This window comes from Balaenoptera musculus, chromosome 21, assembly GCF_009873245.2.
Source record: "Balaenoptera musculus isolate JJ_BM4_2016_0621 chromosome 21, mBalMus1.pri.v3, whole genome shotgun sequence".
Lineage (NCBI taxonomy): Eukaryota > Metazoa > Chordata > Mammalia > Artiodactyla > Balaenopteridae > Balaenoptera > Balaenoptera musculus.
This window is the reverse complement of record NC_045805.1, coordinates 244,405-263,974: the sequence shown is the minus strand read 5'-3', so window position 1 is coordinate 263,974 and position 19,570 is coordinate 244,405. Positions and strand designations below refer to the sequence as shown.

Genomic DNA, 19,570 nt, shown 5'->3' with positions numbered 1-19,570 from the left:
GACAATCCATATCCTCTAAAGCTTCAGAGTGGTTATTAGTTTTGACTCGTCTTTCTGGGAAGTGCCTTGCAACCTTAACTTTGCAGCGTCCTTTCCTCCCTTAATTTGTGCCTGCACAAGTCCCATCATGTCCCAAGAGCCTCATTAGAATTACATTCTCAAGTCAAACAAATCCTGGGGAAAGTTTGAATTAGAATCTTCACATAACTTTTGCACCTTATTTGCTGTGTGACCGTCAGTAAAATCCATAGTCCCCAGAGCTGTCCTGATAAATGTTCTTTCATTGTGTTGACGATTTATTTCCCTAGGCGTCAGTTTCTTTACGCCTAAGAATGCGAGTAAATGTACCTAAACACCTTTAGCTATTGACGTCAGGTATTTGAGTGCCACTGTTGTCTGTCCGGTTCTTCATGCTGTGATTTATCCTTACTAAAAAGAGAGGCAGCAACCTGAAGTTGAGACTGTGTTCTCACATGGCAGGAGTGCTACTGAGAGGTAAATTTCAGTGACAGTTGCATTGTTTTGGGAAATGTTACATGTGTTCTATACTTTAGAAAAGGGACACTTTTTAAGGACTCCCAGAAGTCAGTTCTGCATGTAGGTAATTGTTTTGTGGGTATGTCTGGATTTAACGTAGATCTTTCCATTTAGGTGATTCACACATAGCCTATGAGGATGAGAGTTTTGAGTTCTTTAGAAGAAATATGCTTGACATACTTTAGGGTCATGTGATAAAGGATTCTATCCTGTGGTGGTTGTTTGTGCACAAATTTTCCCTCCAGTCTGCTTCCTGTGGTGTAACTTGGGTCCCAAGAGCTACTGTAAATTAACCTTATTCCTACTCAGCTGACGGTGAGGCCTACTGGCTTTAGAGGCAATGTGTTCAGAAAAAAAAAAAAAAAATGGAACGTTAAATCTACTGTCATTTTTCTCTAATGGGAGCAGTATAAGAAAATATTGATTATTTGTATTGTTTTATGATCATTTAGGTGTCATTGAAATATACCTGGTTTCTTTAGGCTTGATAAATCTGATTCCTTCCTTTCTTACTATCTTGTGTTTATTTCCCACCATGAATTTAGTGGTTTTCTAGCTAGTTTTTTTAAGTCTCTCAAAATAAGTTACTATGTAAGTGCTCTGTGTCTTAGGGAAACAATTTATAAATTATAATTATTATACAAAAGAAATTTTTGAATCTGTTCCTTTGAATTAAAATGTTATATGCCATAGTTTAAAAAGTTTATGAAGAGATAGGATATCAGAATAAAAGCCAGTTATGTGTCAAATTTATATCGTATTGTTTTATTAAAAGCCTGCCATTGTGTTCCTTTACTAATATACTAGAGTATCTTTTTCAATTTGGAACACCTCATTGATTTGCATCTTTTAAAAATCATCTAAGACCTTAATTTCCACCAAATCTAGTATAGAGGAGGTTTGAAAGCTCAATTGACTGGATATATTGTATAATTTAACCAGAAATAAAGGTGAAAGATGCTCCTTTTAAATCTTGCCAAGTTCATCAGAAGCCTTTTATTGAGAAGTTTAGGTCCAAGGCGTTTGGGAGTGAAACCAGGTGCAAAATAACATGTTAGCAGCTATTTCACAGCATTAGGAAGAGAAGGATCGTGACTAGGGCCAGATTATAAATATGTCACATTCTTCCCCAGACGCAAGCCAGGTAACCATAGACTACCAGGCAGCTAGTGAAGTGTTCATGTAGATTTTAAGTAACGTTCACTATCTGCAGAGATCCTTATTACCCTAATGGAGTAAATAAAAATCAGAACTTTGCATTTAGTTTCATGTAAGCGCGGAAGAATTAAGCCTACAATTTTAAGGAATGTGATTATTCCTTCCCGCAATGGTACCTTAGTATTCTTCAGTGGCAGAATTTCTCTCTGTCATTTCTTGAATGTGACAAGTTGAAAAGAGCCTCTTTTCATCTTAAACCATTCCTTTTCCACCTACCTGTTTTTAAAATACAAGTTACCATGTTAGTCCGTACAAAAGCCATGGCCTTTCTCCCTTTTCATATTTAACATATTATTTTCACAGATTACCGTGTGACTAGAGCCGATTTTTTTCTGTTACTCTTCTCCATGATGGGTTCATTGACCCTCTCTTCTTTGAGTGCCTCTTTAGTGAAGCTGGAAAACAGCTGCCTCTAATATGGCTATTATTTCTGGAGTTTAACAGACATGTGCCTTGGATAAATTAAGGAGCAGTCAAAGGAGGTCCATAAATATGAATACTTTGCCAACTGCCTTTCCATTAAACCCTGTTGGTTGAATGAAATTAGTAAATAATTATGTTGGTGGGGAATCTGTTAGATCCAAATGGAATATAATGTCTTCCTTTAACAACAGAGCTTAATTTTTTTCCTATACACCAAATTCGTTTTTAGTGTAATCTCCATTGCAAATGGACCGATTTGCATTAAAACTATGCCTCCTTGTTCTGATTTGTCAACACCTCTTTTTTTAAAAAGTCTTTAACATTAAGCATGGGTGGGTAAGACCATCTGTTTCTGGAGCTTGCCCGCAGCTCCATCACTTAACACATGAGACAGGTTACAGCTGTTTAATTGTTATGGTGCTGAATGATTATCATTCTATCCAAAATTAACATTTATATATGTATGCACAGAAAGCGTGCGGTTAAACATAAGTGATCTAATTGTGAATTAATGGTGTTAGGTATTCATCAGTTAGACCCGACATGAACAGTGAAGTGTAAAATAATGCTTTTCACAGACACTTCAACTCTTGGCTTTTAAGATGAGTCCCCAGTAGTGATGATTATGCGTGTGAGAAACCCACTCCCAATACACTGGTGTATGCAGAGGGAAAAGATCACCATAGAACTGTCATAAAAAAAAAAGAGAAAACCATCTATGTGGTTACTGCACACACCCTAACTCTTTCCTGCCCCCAAAAGCATTATTCTCTGATCTGTGACCAGTGTAGGTACAAGCCCCATAGTAAAAGCCTAGATGGGCGATTATGGTTGCACGTACCAGCAAGGCACCCACAAGCTACTGGAAACATTTTTCTCAGCCAAATGAGGGTGGGTTTCCTCCTGTATGTAGGAATGGTGACACACAAACTCACATCATTCTGCTGCAAAAGCTAGCAATATATATTCTGTTAAGTCTGCTCAATACATTCCATAATGAAAAACAGAATGAAAAATTTTCAGCAAAATTGCACTATAAGGATCGTGATATGCATGTAAAATAAGATATTTAAATGTCTTAGTTTCCAAGTAGTTACTGTAAAAGTGACTTGTATTTCCGAATTTATGAGCAGATTATACGAAGATTTACATAGCCCTTTAAAAAATATTAATTTACGTTGCTCGAATCAAATCACTAATGAGGGAACACAAAATATATAAGGACAAGTTGTGATGTGCTCTTTATTCTAAAAAACTGAATCACATTTTGATTAGGAACTGTGCATCTATACCAGCACAGGGTTTATGTGAGACAAAGAATAAGAAAACTTCCTGACACAAAAGTGGAGTTGTCTCCACTTTGGGATCTAGCCCGTTCATATGAAGAATGGTCCCATCAAAGGGAGTGTATCTTAAGGCGGTGGAGCATGAGGGGGCCTACCTATCCTGGCATCACTGGGACAGAGTGGACCTCATGGCTTATGAAAACAGATCATTGGCAGCCCGGAGATGCTTTGCTTAAAGTCAGATTTCTTTCTTTCTTCATAGTCTCTTAAAAGATACCAGTTACTTCATGATTTTGTCCTTTTTAAACTGTCTTTATTAAAAAGATTAATTAATAGTACCTGTTATTTAAGTGTTTACTATGTGCTAAGGCACAATACAAAGTTCTCTGCATATATTATCTTACTTAATTTTCACAACAACCTTATCAAGTGGAAGCTATTAAAATCTCCATTGACAGAACTCAGGCTCAGAGAGGTTCTATAACTTTTCTGTGGATGCACAGCTAGTAAGTAACAGAACCAGAACGCATATCCACATGAACCGTTCCCAAGCCCCTCCTCTTAAGCACTAGACTATGCTGCCTCCTAAATTACTGTTTAATTGTTTTAGCATGTATGTATATAGTAGAATAGGTGAAAATTAAATTTTGTTCTGTGATAAAGATAATATCTACATACCTGTCACATAAGATTGAATTGTCATAGAAACAGATGCAGTAATAACCATGTCAGCGATATATCAATAATAAAATGTCACTTTTTTATTCAGGAAAATTTGAATTATAGCTGATAACAGGGTCCATAGCTTGCCAAAATAAGAATAACAATTGCAGCAACAAAAAATCAGTTCAGAGAAAATCAATTTGTCCTGTAGAGGATTTAAGAAAGTTGTAAACTACTTATTGAAAACTCCACACTTCCTTTTAAAAGTTAAATTTATTTCCAGTTTTTTAGTAGACTGAATACCATGTATAGACATTGACCACTGAAAAGCACTCATACAAAGTGAGTAGATGACTTGTGTAACCAGCATCGGCTCATGAAAAAAGGCTCAGAAAAGTTTAATACCCAGGATACAAGTGGTAAACATCTATGCACACTCTCTCACACCTGCAAATAAAGAAAAAATACTCTCTGTAAATCACCTTTGAAAAGAGCCATCTACCTACAATTTTCTCCAAATAAATTACAGTTTTATCTTCAGTAAGTTAAACAGATTGTTCAACTTTATTATTTTTCCTGGTAAAGTTTTTAAAAATTGACAACGGAAAGACCTAGTATATTTTACATACTTATTTACACTTTATTCTATAAGTTTTCTTAAATGTTAAATGTTATGAATAGACAAAAGTAATGATGGTAGACAAGAAATTACACTCTTTGATATTGACCAAATAGATCGTTTTCATGGTTTTCTGCCACAAGACTTGTTCGTACTATGCAGACACCACTTTGGTAATTGCAATAACCAAGTTCACTGTACCAGAATGTTTAAGATCCAAATATTTGTTTAGTGTAAAATATATTTGTGTTCTGATTTTCATTTATTGATGTGAAGAACTGTCTCTGATAGCTTAGTTCCCAAATCAGGGTACTAAAATATACCTGATTTTTTTTTTTAATTTGGGCAATCATAAGATAATGTGGTTTTGCTTATGTCATTCACTGAACTCAAACAAGTAAAAATCTGAAAGAGACCTGTGTCACTCCATGTTTACGTGTATGGTCCAGTAAATGAAATTACACCATGTGCAAAGACTACCGCAAAAATCATGTATCACACGCCAAACAGTAGTCACCGCTTTCGTAGGCTGTGTGCACGCCAGCGTCAGTGAGCCTGCTGTCTGCATTCTGCCTGCTACACTGTTACTTCTGTTATGTAGATGTCATCTACAGCAAGGCATGAAATTCTAAACTGAAAGAAAATACCAAATATTATTCTCCCAGTTGTCTGTACAAAGTTCCGCAGCTTATCCTGGCACTTCTTTAGCAGTGCTGACTTGAAAAAGTGTGTTTATCTCAAAGCACCTTTTCCATAGAATCCAGATTTTTTTTCTGGGCAGACTTAAATGAGGAAAAATATTATTTCACTCTTTTGGAATGTCTTGGCATAAATAGTGTTCCAAACTGAAGTATGGTATTTTGCTTGGGTAGGTGCATGCAAGAAGCAATGTATTGTACAGATAATTTTTTCACCAAATTTCCAATCTAGTAAAAGGATAAAATGTGCAAACTTTCAAAAACAATTTATTTGAAGCAGGTTTTCAAAAATGTGCTGCCAGTTTTAGGGGAGCAAAAGCTCTTTCAAACACATGTGCACACACGCGTGTGCTCACACACACACACACACATACACACATACGCGCACACATACACCGTTTTTCTTTACTGGCACAACCTAGTTGTTAAAACTCACTTGCTAGTTGTTATATTTCAAATTAATTGACCCCCCTAAATAGGATAAAACATTTGCAATGTTTTATCTAAGAATGAGAATTCTGTGGTGAGAGAGGACATATTTTTAAGCGGCCTGAGTAAATTGTTTTACAGGGTTTAAAATTATGTTGGTGTCATAATGCTTTATGACAGGGTAATCAGTAATAAAACGGTACAGTGCATATCAGTTAAGGAACATCAAATCAATGGGTATGCGGCTAGCACACTGATTTAAACAGTTGCTGATTGGAATAAATGGATTTAATATGTACTTATTTGCAGACTATATAGCTTTTCTGTCATCCTACAGAAATTGGTACATGAATAATCTAAGATACCTACTTATAACTTTAACGAGATACTAACGTGAATCATTTTTTAAGTCTGTATTATAAAGTATTACGAGACACACAATGCTAAATAAAAACTTGTCCTCGACCCTGAGGACTTTGCAGTGTTCACCGTGGTGAAGGATATGTCTGTATTTTATTATGGACTCATCTGTTTGAATTATCCTCTTTCGGAGATGGGCCCCTAAGATCTTTGTGCAGTAATTAAACTGAGAAATATTTCTAGCATTCTAGATTCTGTGTTCTTTGCCTGTGTCTAGGATATCCCCAGGAGTGAATTCAATAGCCCAGTGAAAATACTGTCCTATTTAATGTTCTCCAACCAAGCACATTGTTGACAGCAGAAACAGTGTGAATAGATCACAACTACACACGTCAGCAACTGTGTACACACAGTCAGACTGTTGGTATATTTTCCCTTGTGAGCTGCCTAATGTAGATATAACCAACTTGGTGTGCCTTTGTTTCTTCTCTGTGTTTTGAAGAATCGGTTTGACAGTGAAAGGAAAGCGAAGTTGGAACTAACCTTATTCCGTGAAGACCTCCAAATACCCCAGTTCCTCCCCCAGACAGGCACATATACTCCTCTGACCTCTTTTTTAAAGGAGCAGCCTTCTTTGGAACTATCACTCAGCAAATATTTCTTATACAACAGACATCAACTGAAATGATTCTGGTCTTTGATTTTTCAAACTCACTTGTTTTAATTTTTCCTGGTTTTATCCCTCAGTTTTAATATCCTGCTGATCGGTTTTCCAAACTTGGGATTTTTAGAACAAGTCACAGCAGTTCTCATTGTAAAGGTTTCTTAACTACATAAAGTACCCTCCTTTATGAGGCTGTGTCCACAGATTAATACTTCAAGTTGTTTGGATTTTAATCTTACTTCCCAGTTTCTCCCTTTAATTGTCAGTGTTGAAATAAGGATTTCCGCATTTTTTTGTCTTATTTTCTCATTCAAGTAAATTCATTGACCAATCCAAAAACAGGTATGTTTCTCGTCTATCTTACCCAGGTACACAGTTCGGCTTCTGCTGAGTTGTATACAGAGCTTGTTTATTGAGTGTATGGACTTTGGTCTCAGACCACCTGGTTGGAATTTTGGCCACTTGCTAGCATTTTGATCTTGAGGAAGTTATTTAATTTCCTGTGCCTCAAGTTTCTTCATTTGTGAAGTAGGGAAGATAATAAAAGTACCTATTACCCCATAGAGTGGTGAAAATTAAATGAGCCAGTTCATATAAAATGCTTAGCATAGTTTTCAGCACATAGTAACAGCCAGTAAATGCTAGTGATTGTTAATACCGCTGTATATAATTAGGATAGATCGATTGGGCAAGGGGAGAGGAACAGATGGGTGAAGGAGAGGGGAAGGATATTGTAAATGAGGTATTGCTCACATATGCTTCTTTCCCAAAAGGTAGCCTCTCTATTATTCACAGAATTTCTTCGAAAGCTGCACACACGTGTAGGACATAGTGTTACCGAACTCAGGCCCAGCTGCTCGCTGCTCGAAAGCCAGTTCCTGAGACAAGTGTTGGTAGGAAAGGAAAGGTTGCTTTATTTCGGAGGCCGGCAACCGGGGCAGAGGGTGGACACCTGTCCGAGAACCAACGCCCGACGGCTGCTCAGGGCACAGGGGCTTTTAAAGGGGAGTTTCAGGGGTGCACAGGCGGAGGGCGGGCGCAGGGCAGCGTAGGCAGTTCTGACCGTCGTCTTGAAATCAGGAACGTGATGGTCTGATCAGCGTCACCTTGGTTGTTTTAAGTACGGTTTATCTTTAGTTCCGGGGTCTGTTCCCATTGCTTTGAGGCCCGTTCTCGGAACTGTGTGAAGTGGGGCAGCTTATGTCGTGGCTTCAATGTGGTCACCACGCAGCCGTCCTCCTCCGCCTCGTGGAGGGTGTCAGTATCTACAAGAGCTCACGGGACACGGCTCAGAACGTGACCTGTAGCCCTTGAGGAGGAGCTGAAGGTCCTTGACTGTGCTGAATGACCAAACTCTGATTGTTTGGTCTCCTCGACTGTTTTCCTCTGTTTCTGCATTTTCTCGCTTCTCTGATTAAACTTACTTTTTGGCTAAAGTGTTTCCACAGACAGAAGGCAGGCTGAGGACCTGGGGACAAGGACCTTAGGGCCTGCTCCGCTTCCGTAGGAGCACCGTAATAAGGACATTTCGTCATTTTCTTCAGCAGGTATTAAGAATTCCTTATGAGCCAGGAGATGGGAATACAGTGGTTAGCGTGGCCACAGAGTTTGCATTTCTAATGCGGAAGATTTACACGTTAAGTCACATATGTCTATACGTTGTTAAAGCCTTGTGTTTTCCTGGAATCTCTTAACTGAAATGAATTGATCACGGCTAGTTCTGGATTTTTTTCTCCTCTCCTTTTACATTTACCCTGGTGTTTATAGTCCTAGACTTCATCCATGAGACGTATTCAGGGGGAAAAACAGGAGGAATCAGTTAACTAGAGGAAATGGAGCAGGGCTGCCCATAATTTTGATAGATAAGCAGATGAGGCAACAGCATGTAGGTAGAATTTCCAAAGAGATGCTATGCTGTTCCTCCCCACTCTCCACGTCGGGAATGAAAAATGGTACAAGAAGACTAACTGAGCAAGCTCCTTCTAGGGGCCTGTAGAATCCACGTCCTTTACTAAGCCGTACAGACAAGAGTAAAGTCAATTTGTGTTCATCACCCCACCCATCTTCCCCAGAAGTAAAGGGGGGAAGTATGGTAAACAGGGTCCTTGAAAAGAGAAAGAATTCTCTTTAAAAAGAAGCACCTAGAGGGGAGTGTGTGAAGAGGATACAGTACTCGTCATTTGCTTTGGTGATATTGGAGGTTTCTGAGCTAATTGTAGAATAAAAATTCTTTTGAGGAGCCACACCTTTCTCCCACATCTCAGATTTCACTGAGCCTTTGCCCACCTGTACCAGCGAGTAGACCAAGGACTTCCAGTGCCTGGGCTCGAAACTGGCGCAGTTGTTTCATTTGTTATGTTCTGGGATGACTGTATCAGAATGTATTTTGAAAGAGAGACAGTTAAGGCCAAGATGAGCCCTAGCATTTGAAGACACTCGCCTGCCTTCTGCCATGTAAGGTGGATACACCTGGCACTTTCCCAAGGAAGCCTTGTAGAAGATGTCAAAAAGATGGTGGTACTACCCTATGGCTTTTGGGACCAAGTATCTGCTGAGATTCTTGTTAGGTCAGGAAAGATTGCACAGTACTTCTGAGCTTCTTTCATTCCCTTCTTCTACTAAAGAAAAAATTTTTGTTTGTTTCTAAATGTCTAAGAAGAGGCATTATGACACAGTTGTTAAGAGCAAGCCCCAGAGCCAGACAGCCTAGACAGCCCGTGACCTTGTACAAACTGCCTCTCTCCTCCTTTCTTCATCTGCGTATCAGCTGTATTTACATCATAGGGTTGTGGTGAAGATTAAATGAGAGAATGGTATAAAGCACTTAGAGCTAGAAATTTGGGACTCAAAAATACATCAGCCAGGTGTTTGTAATCTGCAAGTTATGGAACCAGAGCTCCTGAAATGCTAGAATCATAAGCAGCACTTTGTGCGTGTGTGTGCATTTTTTTCGGGGGTGGGGGGCAGAGACTCCGTAAGTCTCACCACTTGCCTCAGAGATCTGAGACCCCAAAAGATTAAGAACCACTGTCTTATGGGAAACACGGTAACACTCACCTCCTGTACCCCACAGGGGTCTTCTTAAAAGATAAATAAGCAAGAGGGAGGAGATATGGGGATATATGTATACGTATAGCTGATTCACTTTGTTATACAGCAGAAACTAACACACCATTGTAAAGCAATTATACTCCAATAAAGATGTTAAAAAAAAAAAGAAAGATAAATAATTGAAACTCCAGGGAAAGTGTTTTATGAATACAACATTTTACTGGAGACCAGTTTTTTAAAGGGCTCCATTTTATATGTCTAGAGCTCATATTTATAAGAGTTTTCTTCTATAAAACAAATTTAAAACTTCTTAGTAGATCTAATAGGAACGACTTTCCTTTAGTGTCAGAACACAGTCCTTCGTTTTCAAAGTGATTTTTTTGCAACTTAATGTGCATTTCAGCAATTGGTAGGTGTATTAATTTTTTAAATATACTGTATTATTTTTTACAGTTATTGTTGCTAATGGCTTTTTACAACATACCTGCATTTTTCTGATGATTTCCTGTAGTGGCTTATATAATGATGTTTTCATTGTTGCAATTATTATCTTTAATAATTATTTGAACCTCATATATGGACATCTTCTTTTAACTTCTTCATTATTTAGAGCCAGGGTTTTGTGGAATTGTTGGAAATTTTACTCTACGCGTCCAAAATATAGGTGGTGGTTTTTCCCCCCCTTCTCTCTTAGTCTTAAGCTATCAGCCTCAACTATTCCCTATGATATAAAATGCAAATGACACATCTTTGTATTTTTTTCTTCAGTACAGATATTTTTCTTATGGTTAGTTTTAAAACTTTTTGCAGAATGTGTTTTAAATATTTTTAATATTTAAAGCTTTATGTAAAATTTGACCTGCTGTATATTTTAAATGTGTTTTCTAATTTCAGCTCCACTTTCAGTGTTCTCTTGGCCCAATGGCAAACCTACCTTTACCTGTAATCCACTGTTTTGCGTAATTGATTCTGTTTGCTAAAATAATGGGATTGTCTGGATTCTAATTTATTCCTCCTTTAAAACTACTAATCCAGATCAGGATTAATTACATTCCTTATTTTGGTTGTGTTAACTGAAGTGGACCTGATGTAAAAGCCAAAGGCTTATACTCCAACTCTGATCAGCGTTATTAATTTTCATAAACTAAGAATTCCCTCAGAAATACTACCCGAGGTGAACCAGGAACTCCACAGTGTTTAAAGGCACTTTGTTTATCCTCCGTATTAAATGAGCTCTTATGGGACTCTACTGGATTATATAATGTTTCGAAGGAATTATTAAGAAAGTATATGAATGATGTTATACAGTAATACATTTTTATTTTAATGTTTGAAAAGAATTATTTTTATGAAATTGTAATTTCAGACTAGTGCTTGACACTGTTTCTCCTCCCCCTTAGTTTCTCCTGCAGTATATTGTCAGTTAGCCATAAACATGCTTATTTTTAAACGCGATTCAGAAGCCTCTGATGGAATCCTGTGGCAACGTGAGGCATCCTTTTATATGCACGGTACAGATGGCTCTAAACCATTTATGGTTTTGTTTACACACGTGACAGAACTACCAGACTTGAGTAGCTCAACTGAAAGTTATAGTTTAAATCATTCTGTTAAAAGTTCTGCGACCACTTGCATATGTCAGTAATGAAAAATCATCAGCATAAGCATCTTTGAAAAGCAATTTTAGACCATTAAAGATGTATGAATTTTGGCAAAGCAAGAAGATTTGAGGCTTATTAAGAATATATTAGGTCTCTCCAGTGAGTGAACAGAGAGGGATATTTATGCCTCTGTTCAAGAGGAAAGGTGTAGGCTAATTGTAACCTCATGAAAGATTAAATGGACAGGTACAGTAAAAGACTTCAGTCTTAATCCTGACTGTTCCAGCAAAGCTTTTGTGAGAAACAGAGGCTATTCCTGTCTGAATCCTGAAAAGAAACAAGATCTTAGTCCGTATTTCTTAATAGACTACATACATGATACATTACTGTGCGTCTGACATGTAGTCAAGGGCTACTGGGTAATCATAGTCTACAGAACTTACACATGCCTTTTTCATAATACTATATTAAATTTGCTCAAGGACTCTCAGTTTCCTTCTTTATTTTTTCTTCTTTATTAACAAAGTTTGATTATTTGTAAATATGCAAGTAACTCAAGAGAGAAGGTGAATGAAGTAGAATTTCTGTGGGTTTATCTTGCAGATTGAAGAAAGCATCTGAACATACATAAATGGCTCCTCTGGGCCTTCTGTGTATTCTTTCTGCCCTTCCACTGTGTGACCCTTGTGAAACTACTTTGTTAAAAACAAACTGAAAAAAAGAGAATTATTTTCTCACCTCCCCCCGCAAAAAACGTTGATTATTTGTAGATCTCATAGTTGTAAATTTCCAAAATTATTTAGTAATAAAGAATTGATTCCATTCTACTTAGCTATGCTTTCATATAATCTCGGGAAGGATCAGGGTGGGTCCATTCCAAATAATCTGCAAAAGAAAGTGTTAGTTTCCCTGCATACTTTTCCTGAAAATGCTGAGCATATCCTGAAATCGTGACTACATTTTCTAAAACGTGAATATATTGCATTTTTAGAAGATAGGAAGTGCATCTCTGTCGTGTGATGTGAGTCTTATGTCAGCTGCAGCTACTCAATTTGCATGTAAATTCTGAAAATTTCCTTGTCCCATGTGACACTTCTGAAATGTCTGTCTGTTCTTTTTTCCTTTTTAATTTCTCAAGCTCACTATTTGGATAAGATAGTTAAAGGTACTGTATACTTGCTTTTTGTTGCCATATCTCTATATAACGGTGTATTAGCTTGCACTAGGTATGAAAATAGACTGTTTTCATGCATATTTTTGTAAATTATAAATTAGGCTTACATTATGTGAAATCCTTTGGATTTAAAGTATTGAGACTTGAATGTCTGTGTCTCATTTTTATAAGTTTGGGTTATCACAGATTTCATCCTATGTAAAAACATTAGTTTTCACTGGAACCAAAAACTGAAGATAACAGTACATTTGCTGTTTTTTGTTTTGGGGTTTTTTTTTTGTTTTGTTTTTTGGGTTTTTTTTGGCTTTAAGATCTTCATTGTTGGCAATTCAGCTCATAGGCTTTAAATTCTAAATCAAGAATCATGAACGCTCACTCTCTTATCACAGAGTAAGAAATTGTCAATCTAAAGAAGATTCTGGTTGACATATGTTGAGAGAAATCTCATTTATCCTCATATGGAAACTTCTTTGGCTTTTTCTCAATGTTTCAAAATATATGTGATATCATAATTTATGTTTTGTGATTTTCTAAAAAAACTACAAAATACTGTGCATTCTAGAAAACAGAAATGATAACACCACTCAGCAGAAAACAGCAGATTCTTTATCTTCAGTTATCATAGAAATAAGTGAAAACCATATTTTTCAGAAGAGAAAATTCCCTTTCCCTTCCTCCTCAGAGTACCTATTTTTTTATTCCTTGCTTGTGCTTTTCATTAGAATATGAAAATATTCATGACAATATCCAGGCTTTCATGAAATAACTTCTCGTGCCTGCAGTCAGCTGCTGCGGCTCTTTGTCAGTGGGGCAGTTAAACCCTTTCTTTTTTTTTCATTAAAAACAAAACAGAAACATCCATAAGGAAAATTCACCTGTTAGGTATTGAATAACCCATAAATACAGATGGTAATTGTCTGAAAGAAAAGAAGCAGCAAAATTAATCTTCTCCTGACCTGATGGTATCCATAAGTGTAATTTCATCATACCCAGCCACAAGAGACTGTCAAAATAGTCTTCTTTCTGTTAACTCTAATCTTAAGAGACAGAAAGTCTCTTTGAGATCTTTTCATTTCAAGTTCCACAGTGGAGGAGGGGAAGCCAAGGTATGAATAATTCTTTTAATACAGACTTAAAATAAACATCCTTAAACGGATTGTTCCCTTAAATTTTGTCACCAAAACAAGAGTAGCATTCTAATTATAAGAAGCTGTAGAACAAACCCCAACTGCTAGAGCAAGTGTTTTTTTTTACTTATATATATTTTATACCAAATTATAAGTAATTCTTTCCACAGAGATCTGATTAATAGCCAATTATTCTTGCCATTTTAGAGCGTTTATATCCTCGTTTCTGTCAGTGTCGTGTCACGCTCATAGACAAGCGCTCCAGAATCTACCCGAACGTCATCCTCATGAACAGATCATGTTGGCTGCATGCCAGTTACCATCTGTAGGAAGTGGCAGAATTTGTTTTTTTTTTAAATGTCATGTTAGGCTGAAACAATTATAGATTTTGGATATATTAAATTATTTTCATTGTTTCCCAAATTTTCCCTCCTTGCCCATAAAAGCAGACAAGATAGGATATAAAGGTAACAGCATAAAAGCTTTAGGGAGATTGTCACAAACTCTCACTCTTCGCGCTCTGTCTTGAAGCACGTGACTACCGCGTTTTTGTTCGGTCTATCGATGTTTTACTGTGGTCCTTATGGTATTTCATTTTGTCCGTCCTAAGTAATCCAATATGCACAGCTATTACATTCGGTTGGAAATCCTGTCGGTCCTGTCCCATCCGTATGCAGCCTGAATCCTAATGTTTGTTAGAATAGATGCTAAGCTGCTTCACTATTTCCTGGGCTTTGCTTATTCTGTGAAAAGGAATGTATTCTCGGCATAAAGTATAGTCATTAATACTGGCCTATACTTTGTGCAGTTATTTAATGCACTGTAATTTCACATGAATATACGGCAACTCTGAGGCCAGATAAAATTAATGTTCTCTTCAACATCATTCATATCCTCATATCCGCTTTCATGCTTTTAAATTTAGAGGGAATTTTTGAAAGCAACAAGGCGCTTTTAAGAAGGCATGTCTAACCAGTGACCAGTATTGTTTACAACAGATTAAAAAGTCTATTCTAGGGCTTCTGAAATGATCTTGTTGTGACACTTTTTTCACACCTTACAATCACCCTTGTTGCTTTGCTAAAGGAAAAAAATTTAAGTTAATTTTGTCTGGCCTGCAGCAGTTTAGTGGATCTTTGCAGATATTTCTGTCCTGCACAGGTAAGTGGTGTCTCAAGGGTCAGGCCAATCAAAGATGCCACTTGGATAAGAATGAGATTCCTTAGATAATGTTGCTGTTTCTATCCATGTGCAATTACAGTATTTGTGCTGTTTCGAAAGGCCTGTTCCCACTAAGTGTCCCTCATTTGTTTCTTTGAGGTGCAAAAACTTTCAATACTCAAATCACTTCTGTTGTCCTTCTTTGTCTCTTTTGGCAGAGGGGTGCCCCGGTCTGTGCAACAGCAATGGAAGATGCACGCTGGACCAAAACGGCTGGCATTGCGTTTGCCAGCCAGGGTGGAGGGGAGTAGGCTGTGACGTGGCCATGGAGACCCTCTGCGCCGATGGCAAGGACAATGAGGGAGGTAAGAGAGGCTGAGCAGCAAGGCGAGCTTGTGCCAGAACTCAGGCTTGTAAGTTCTCGCGGATACCTGGTTATCTGCTGCCAAAAAAAAAAAAATCCGATCCCCATAGATTAAATTTTTTGAAAAAGGTATGAGTGCTGATAGGGTGATTTTGCTCCCTATTTTCCCTGAGACAAATGCAAGATTGTTATCATTCAGGGAAAAGGCAAGGTAACCAAGCTACCGTGTAATGTACATTGTTCTCCACGCCTCGTCCTAATCTCCAGGTGACAATTCTCCTCGCTGCAGTTTTTAGGACCCTGTAAATTGGGAGCTCTAAAGCAGTATTTTAATAATGAAACATTCCAAAAGATGCAAGACAGTTCCCAAGCTCTTCTGTTGGAAGGCTTGGATGAAAAGGAAAAAAAAAAAAAAAAAAAAAAAACAGGAACAGAAAGCAATCCCCTCGAAGCTGTACTTCCAGTGTCTTTTTATCCTTAACTTTACACCCTGTGAAAAGGATTATGATATTCCACCCCACATAAGCCCAGGGTTAAGAAATAATTATTTTCCCCGTTGTACACATCCTCCGTGCTAGTGTATTTCAGTTTCAGAGAAGAGAGAAGTGAGCGTTAGTGGTTGTCTCCAGTGATGGAGGACTTGCCCCTGGAGCTGTTCAGTGTTGGTGTCCCTTTGGGACTGAGATTTTTGGAAGGATTCCGTTTCTGTCTGGACCCCTGTGGTCACCTGCTCTGTGGGTTAGTGTGTGTCCCCTACCCCCACCTTCATTCCACCTGCCCTTTTGGGAGTGTCCACATGGGCAATATGTGTTGGTTAAAAGTGCAGGTTTAGAGTCAGATCTTCACTCCAACTCGTAGTGCTTATGTGACCTTAGACAAGGTTCTTATCCCTCTACATTTCAATGGCTTCGTGTATAAAAGAGTGATAAAGGAGTTTCTGGAAGGATTAAGTGAGAGAATGTTTGTAAAGTACTTAGTGTATTGCCAGGGATATATTATATTGTAAGTAGCAGCTATTATTATCCAATTTTCCTTCTTTTGCTTTCAAAAGTGCTCCCCTTGACTGGGTGAAATTCATAAAAGGTTGTCAGAGAAGGTTGAATGGCCTTTTCCTTTCCAAATAAAGTGGACCTAACTTCAGGCAGACCTCGGAGATATTGCGGGTCCGGTTCCAGACCACTGCAGTAAAGCAAGTACCAGAATAAAGCAAGTCACACAAATTTTGGGGTTTCCCAGTACATATAAAAGTTATGTTTACCCTACACTGTTAAGTTACCCTATGCTGTAGTCTGTTAAGTGGGCAATAGCCTTATGTCTAAAAAACAATGTACATACGTTAATATAAAGATACTGCTAAAAAATGTTAACCGTCATCTGAGCCTTAAGCAAGTTGTAGTCGTAACATCAAAGGTCACCACCGATCACAGATCGCCATCACAGATATAATAATGAAAGAGTTTGAAATATTGCGAGAATTACCGAAATGTGGCGCAGAGACACAAGGCGAACAAATGCTGCTGGGAAAGCGGCGCGGTGGGCTTGCTCCCGGCAGAGCTGCCACACACCTTCAATGTATGAAAAACGCAGTATCTTTGAAACACAATAAAGGGAAACACAGTAAAAACAAGGCCTGCCCTGTACTGTTCTCTCGGCAGCAGAGTGCCAGAACCAACTCTCAGCTCTCCCCATTGCTCCCAACACACACACACACGCACACACACACACACACACACGAACCAACTCTCAGCTCTCTCCATTGCCCCCAACACACACACACACACACACACACACACGCGCGCGCGCGCGCGCGCGCTACAGTCATTCTGAAACCAAACGTTGTGTCTCATCTTCCTAAGAGTTGCAATTCTCCCCTTTCATTCTAGCACATTGTTCACTATTTTCCCTGTTTTCTTTTAACCTGGACTCTTGAGCAACTTGAGCCCCTAGTTCTGAGCTGAAGCCTCCCTTGCTGTCTGCTCCTGATGGGTTTAGGTGGCCCTTAGCCCTCGCAGCCTCTCCTGCCTAACAATATGGAGCTGCCCTGATTCCTCCTCACCGTGCCCATGTGCCTGTCTTAGAAACACGGCATCAGTCCTCTCTGACCCCCAGCCCGGACGGCAACTTTCCTCCTTACTTTCCCCCAAGAAGCCCCTACCCCATTGTTTTCTGTTGCCCACGGAGGAAGGAGAGCTTCCCTTCCTCCTTTTTTTTTTTTTTTTAAATTACTCTTTTATTTTTTATTCTTTTGCCGCACAGCATGAGGGATCTTAGTTCCCCGACCAGGGATCGAACCCATGCCCCCTGCAGTGGAAGCACGGAGTCCTAACCACTGGACCACCAGGGAAGTCCTTTCCCTTCCTCCTTGATCAGATATTTCACACTTGTCTTCTGAAAGATTACTTTGAGGAGGTTACAGACTCGTGCAGAGGGAAGCAAAGGGCAGGGCCAAGTCTGCAGAGACGCTGCAGAGTAACTGAGGGGCTAATCAACTCTTTAGTATTGTTATCTGCTAAGGAGGTTTCTCTTTCCTCAAAATTTATCAGCTGTGAATTGGCCTCGTTCCCCCTTTGTTTATTCTTCTTAACCTGAAGCTAGGCTATCTCTAGACTTGCCTCTCCAAGGGGAAATCTGAGCTGATAGAAGACCTCCTGTGGATTCTCTACTTATCTCATATAATTTGTATTCCTGTCCCTAACCTAATTTTGTTGATCTTCTGGGAAGGAATCTCAGTGCCAGCTTTATTATATCCTGAGATTGTAACCTGGGTGCCTTATAACCCAAGCTAGAGGGTTCCTTGAACTTAAGCATGGGCTGTGTGTATACAGACAGTATTTTCCACACCAAACCCCAACTCAAGACACATAATCTGGCAATTAAAGATATCATTATCATTATATGAGGACAATAAAACAGAATGTTTAAAATAAGGACTATACTTGAAATTCTATGATACGTAGGAACTGTACCATTAGAGATCCATTGTCTAAACTAAGTTTGATGTCAAAATGGTGAATTAGCCAGAAAGTAGCTAAGTAATTTGATTTAACACATTAAGTAACTAAGGAGGAGGAGAAGATGAAGAGGTTGATTTGACCCGAATCAGAAATTAAACGTATCATACGAATAGCTGCTAGTCTAGTCTGAGTAATTTTGTAGAACACAACTTTAAGAACTTTGCAGAACACACACACACACACACACACACACACACACACACAGAGAAAGTTGCTTACTATTCCCAGAACTGAAAAAGATATATTTAAAAATTTTAGAAAGGACAGCCACATACGGTGAAATAAATATTTTTTTCTTACACCAAGCATCTTCCTTCCCCTCCAAAATATACCTTCCTTTACCAAATCCGCTTCACCCCATCTCTACTGCCTAAGCCTAAAGATCCTCAATCTCTGGATCTCACTAAATAAATAGGTGACCCGGGCTTCCCTGGTGGCGCAGTGGTTAAGAATCCACCTGCCGATGCAGGGGACACGGGTTCGAGCCCTGGTCCGGGAAGATCCCACATGCCGCGGAGCAACTAAGCCCGTGCACCACAATTACTGAGCCTGTGCTCTAGAGCCCACGAGCCACAACTACTGAGCCCGTGTGCCACAACTACTGAAGCCCACGTGCCTAGAGCCCGTGCTCCACAACAAGAGAAGCCACCGCAATGAGAAGTCTACACACCACAACAAAGAGTAGCCCCCACTCGCCACAACTAGAGAAAGCCCGTGCGCAGCAATGAAGACCCAACGCAGCCAAAAATAAATAAAATAAATAAATTCATTAAAAAAAAATAGGCGACCCTCTCTGCCTGTGGAGCCACCTTCCCCTTTATGTCTCTAACACGCTTGAGGAAAAGCAGCCTTTGAGGGGAATTTGTGATGAGGACTGGGAGAAGTGGGCTACCAATAAAGTAGATGGGAGGAACTTGTCTTTAGCCACTCTCGCAACACCTACACGGCCATAAGAAGTAAATCTCCTGTTCAGTTGGACCTTGTTTCTTTAAGGCTCAAATAAATAGCTGTTGCATACACAGACCCATTAGCTTTTCAGAACTAGGGCCATCTTTTACCCACCATAAAGGCCTTGACAAAGATCCCCACTCTCTGTGGACTCAACAAGGTGTCTCCCCCTTCGCTTCTCAAATCTGAGCTCCAGGTGTCACACACAGGCAGCTGGAGCAGACATCGGGGCA

At 38.9% G+C, this 19,570-nt stretch overlaps 1 protein-coding gene across 1 annotated transcript in view; it reads left to right on the top strand.

Annotated features, from left to right (window-relative positions):
* Positions 1-19,570, top strand: part of TENM3 (teneurin transmembrane protein 3) — a 316,061-nt gene that overhangs the window by 224,600 nt on the left and 71,891 nt on the right. The window contains exons 15-17 of the mRNA XM_036839025.1: positions 12,688-12,714; positions 14,300-14,317; positions 15,230-15,376. Coding sequence (XP_036694920.1) covers positions 12,688-12,714; positions 14,300-14,317; positions 15,230-15,376 — 192 coding nt within the window. The remainder of the gene's footprint in view (positions 1-12,687; positions 12,715-14,299; positions 14,318-15,229; positions 15,377-19,570) is intronic.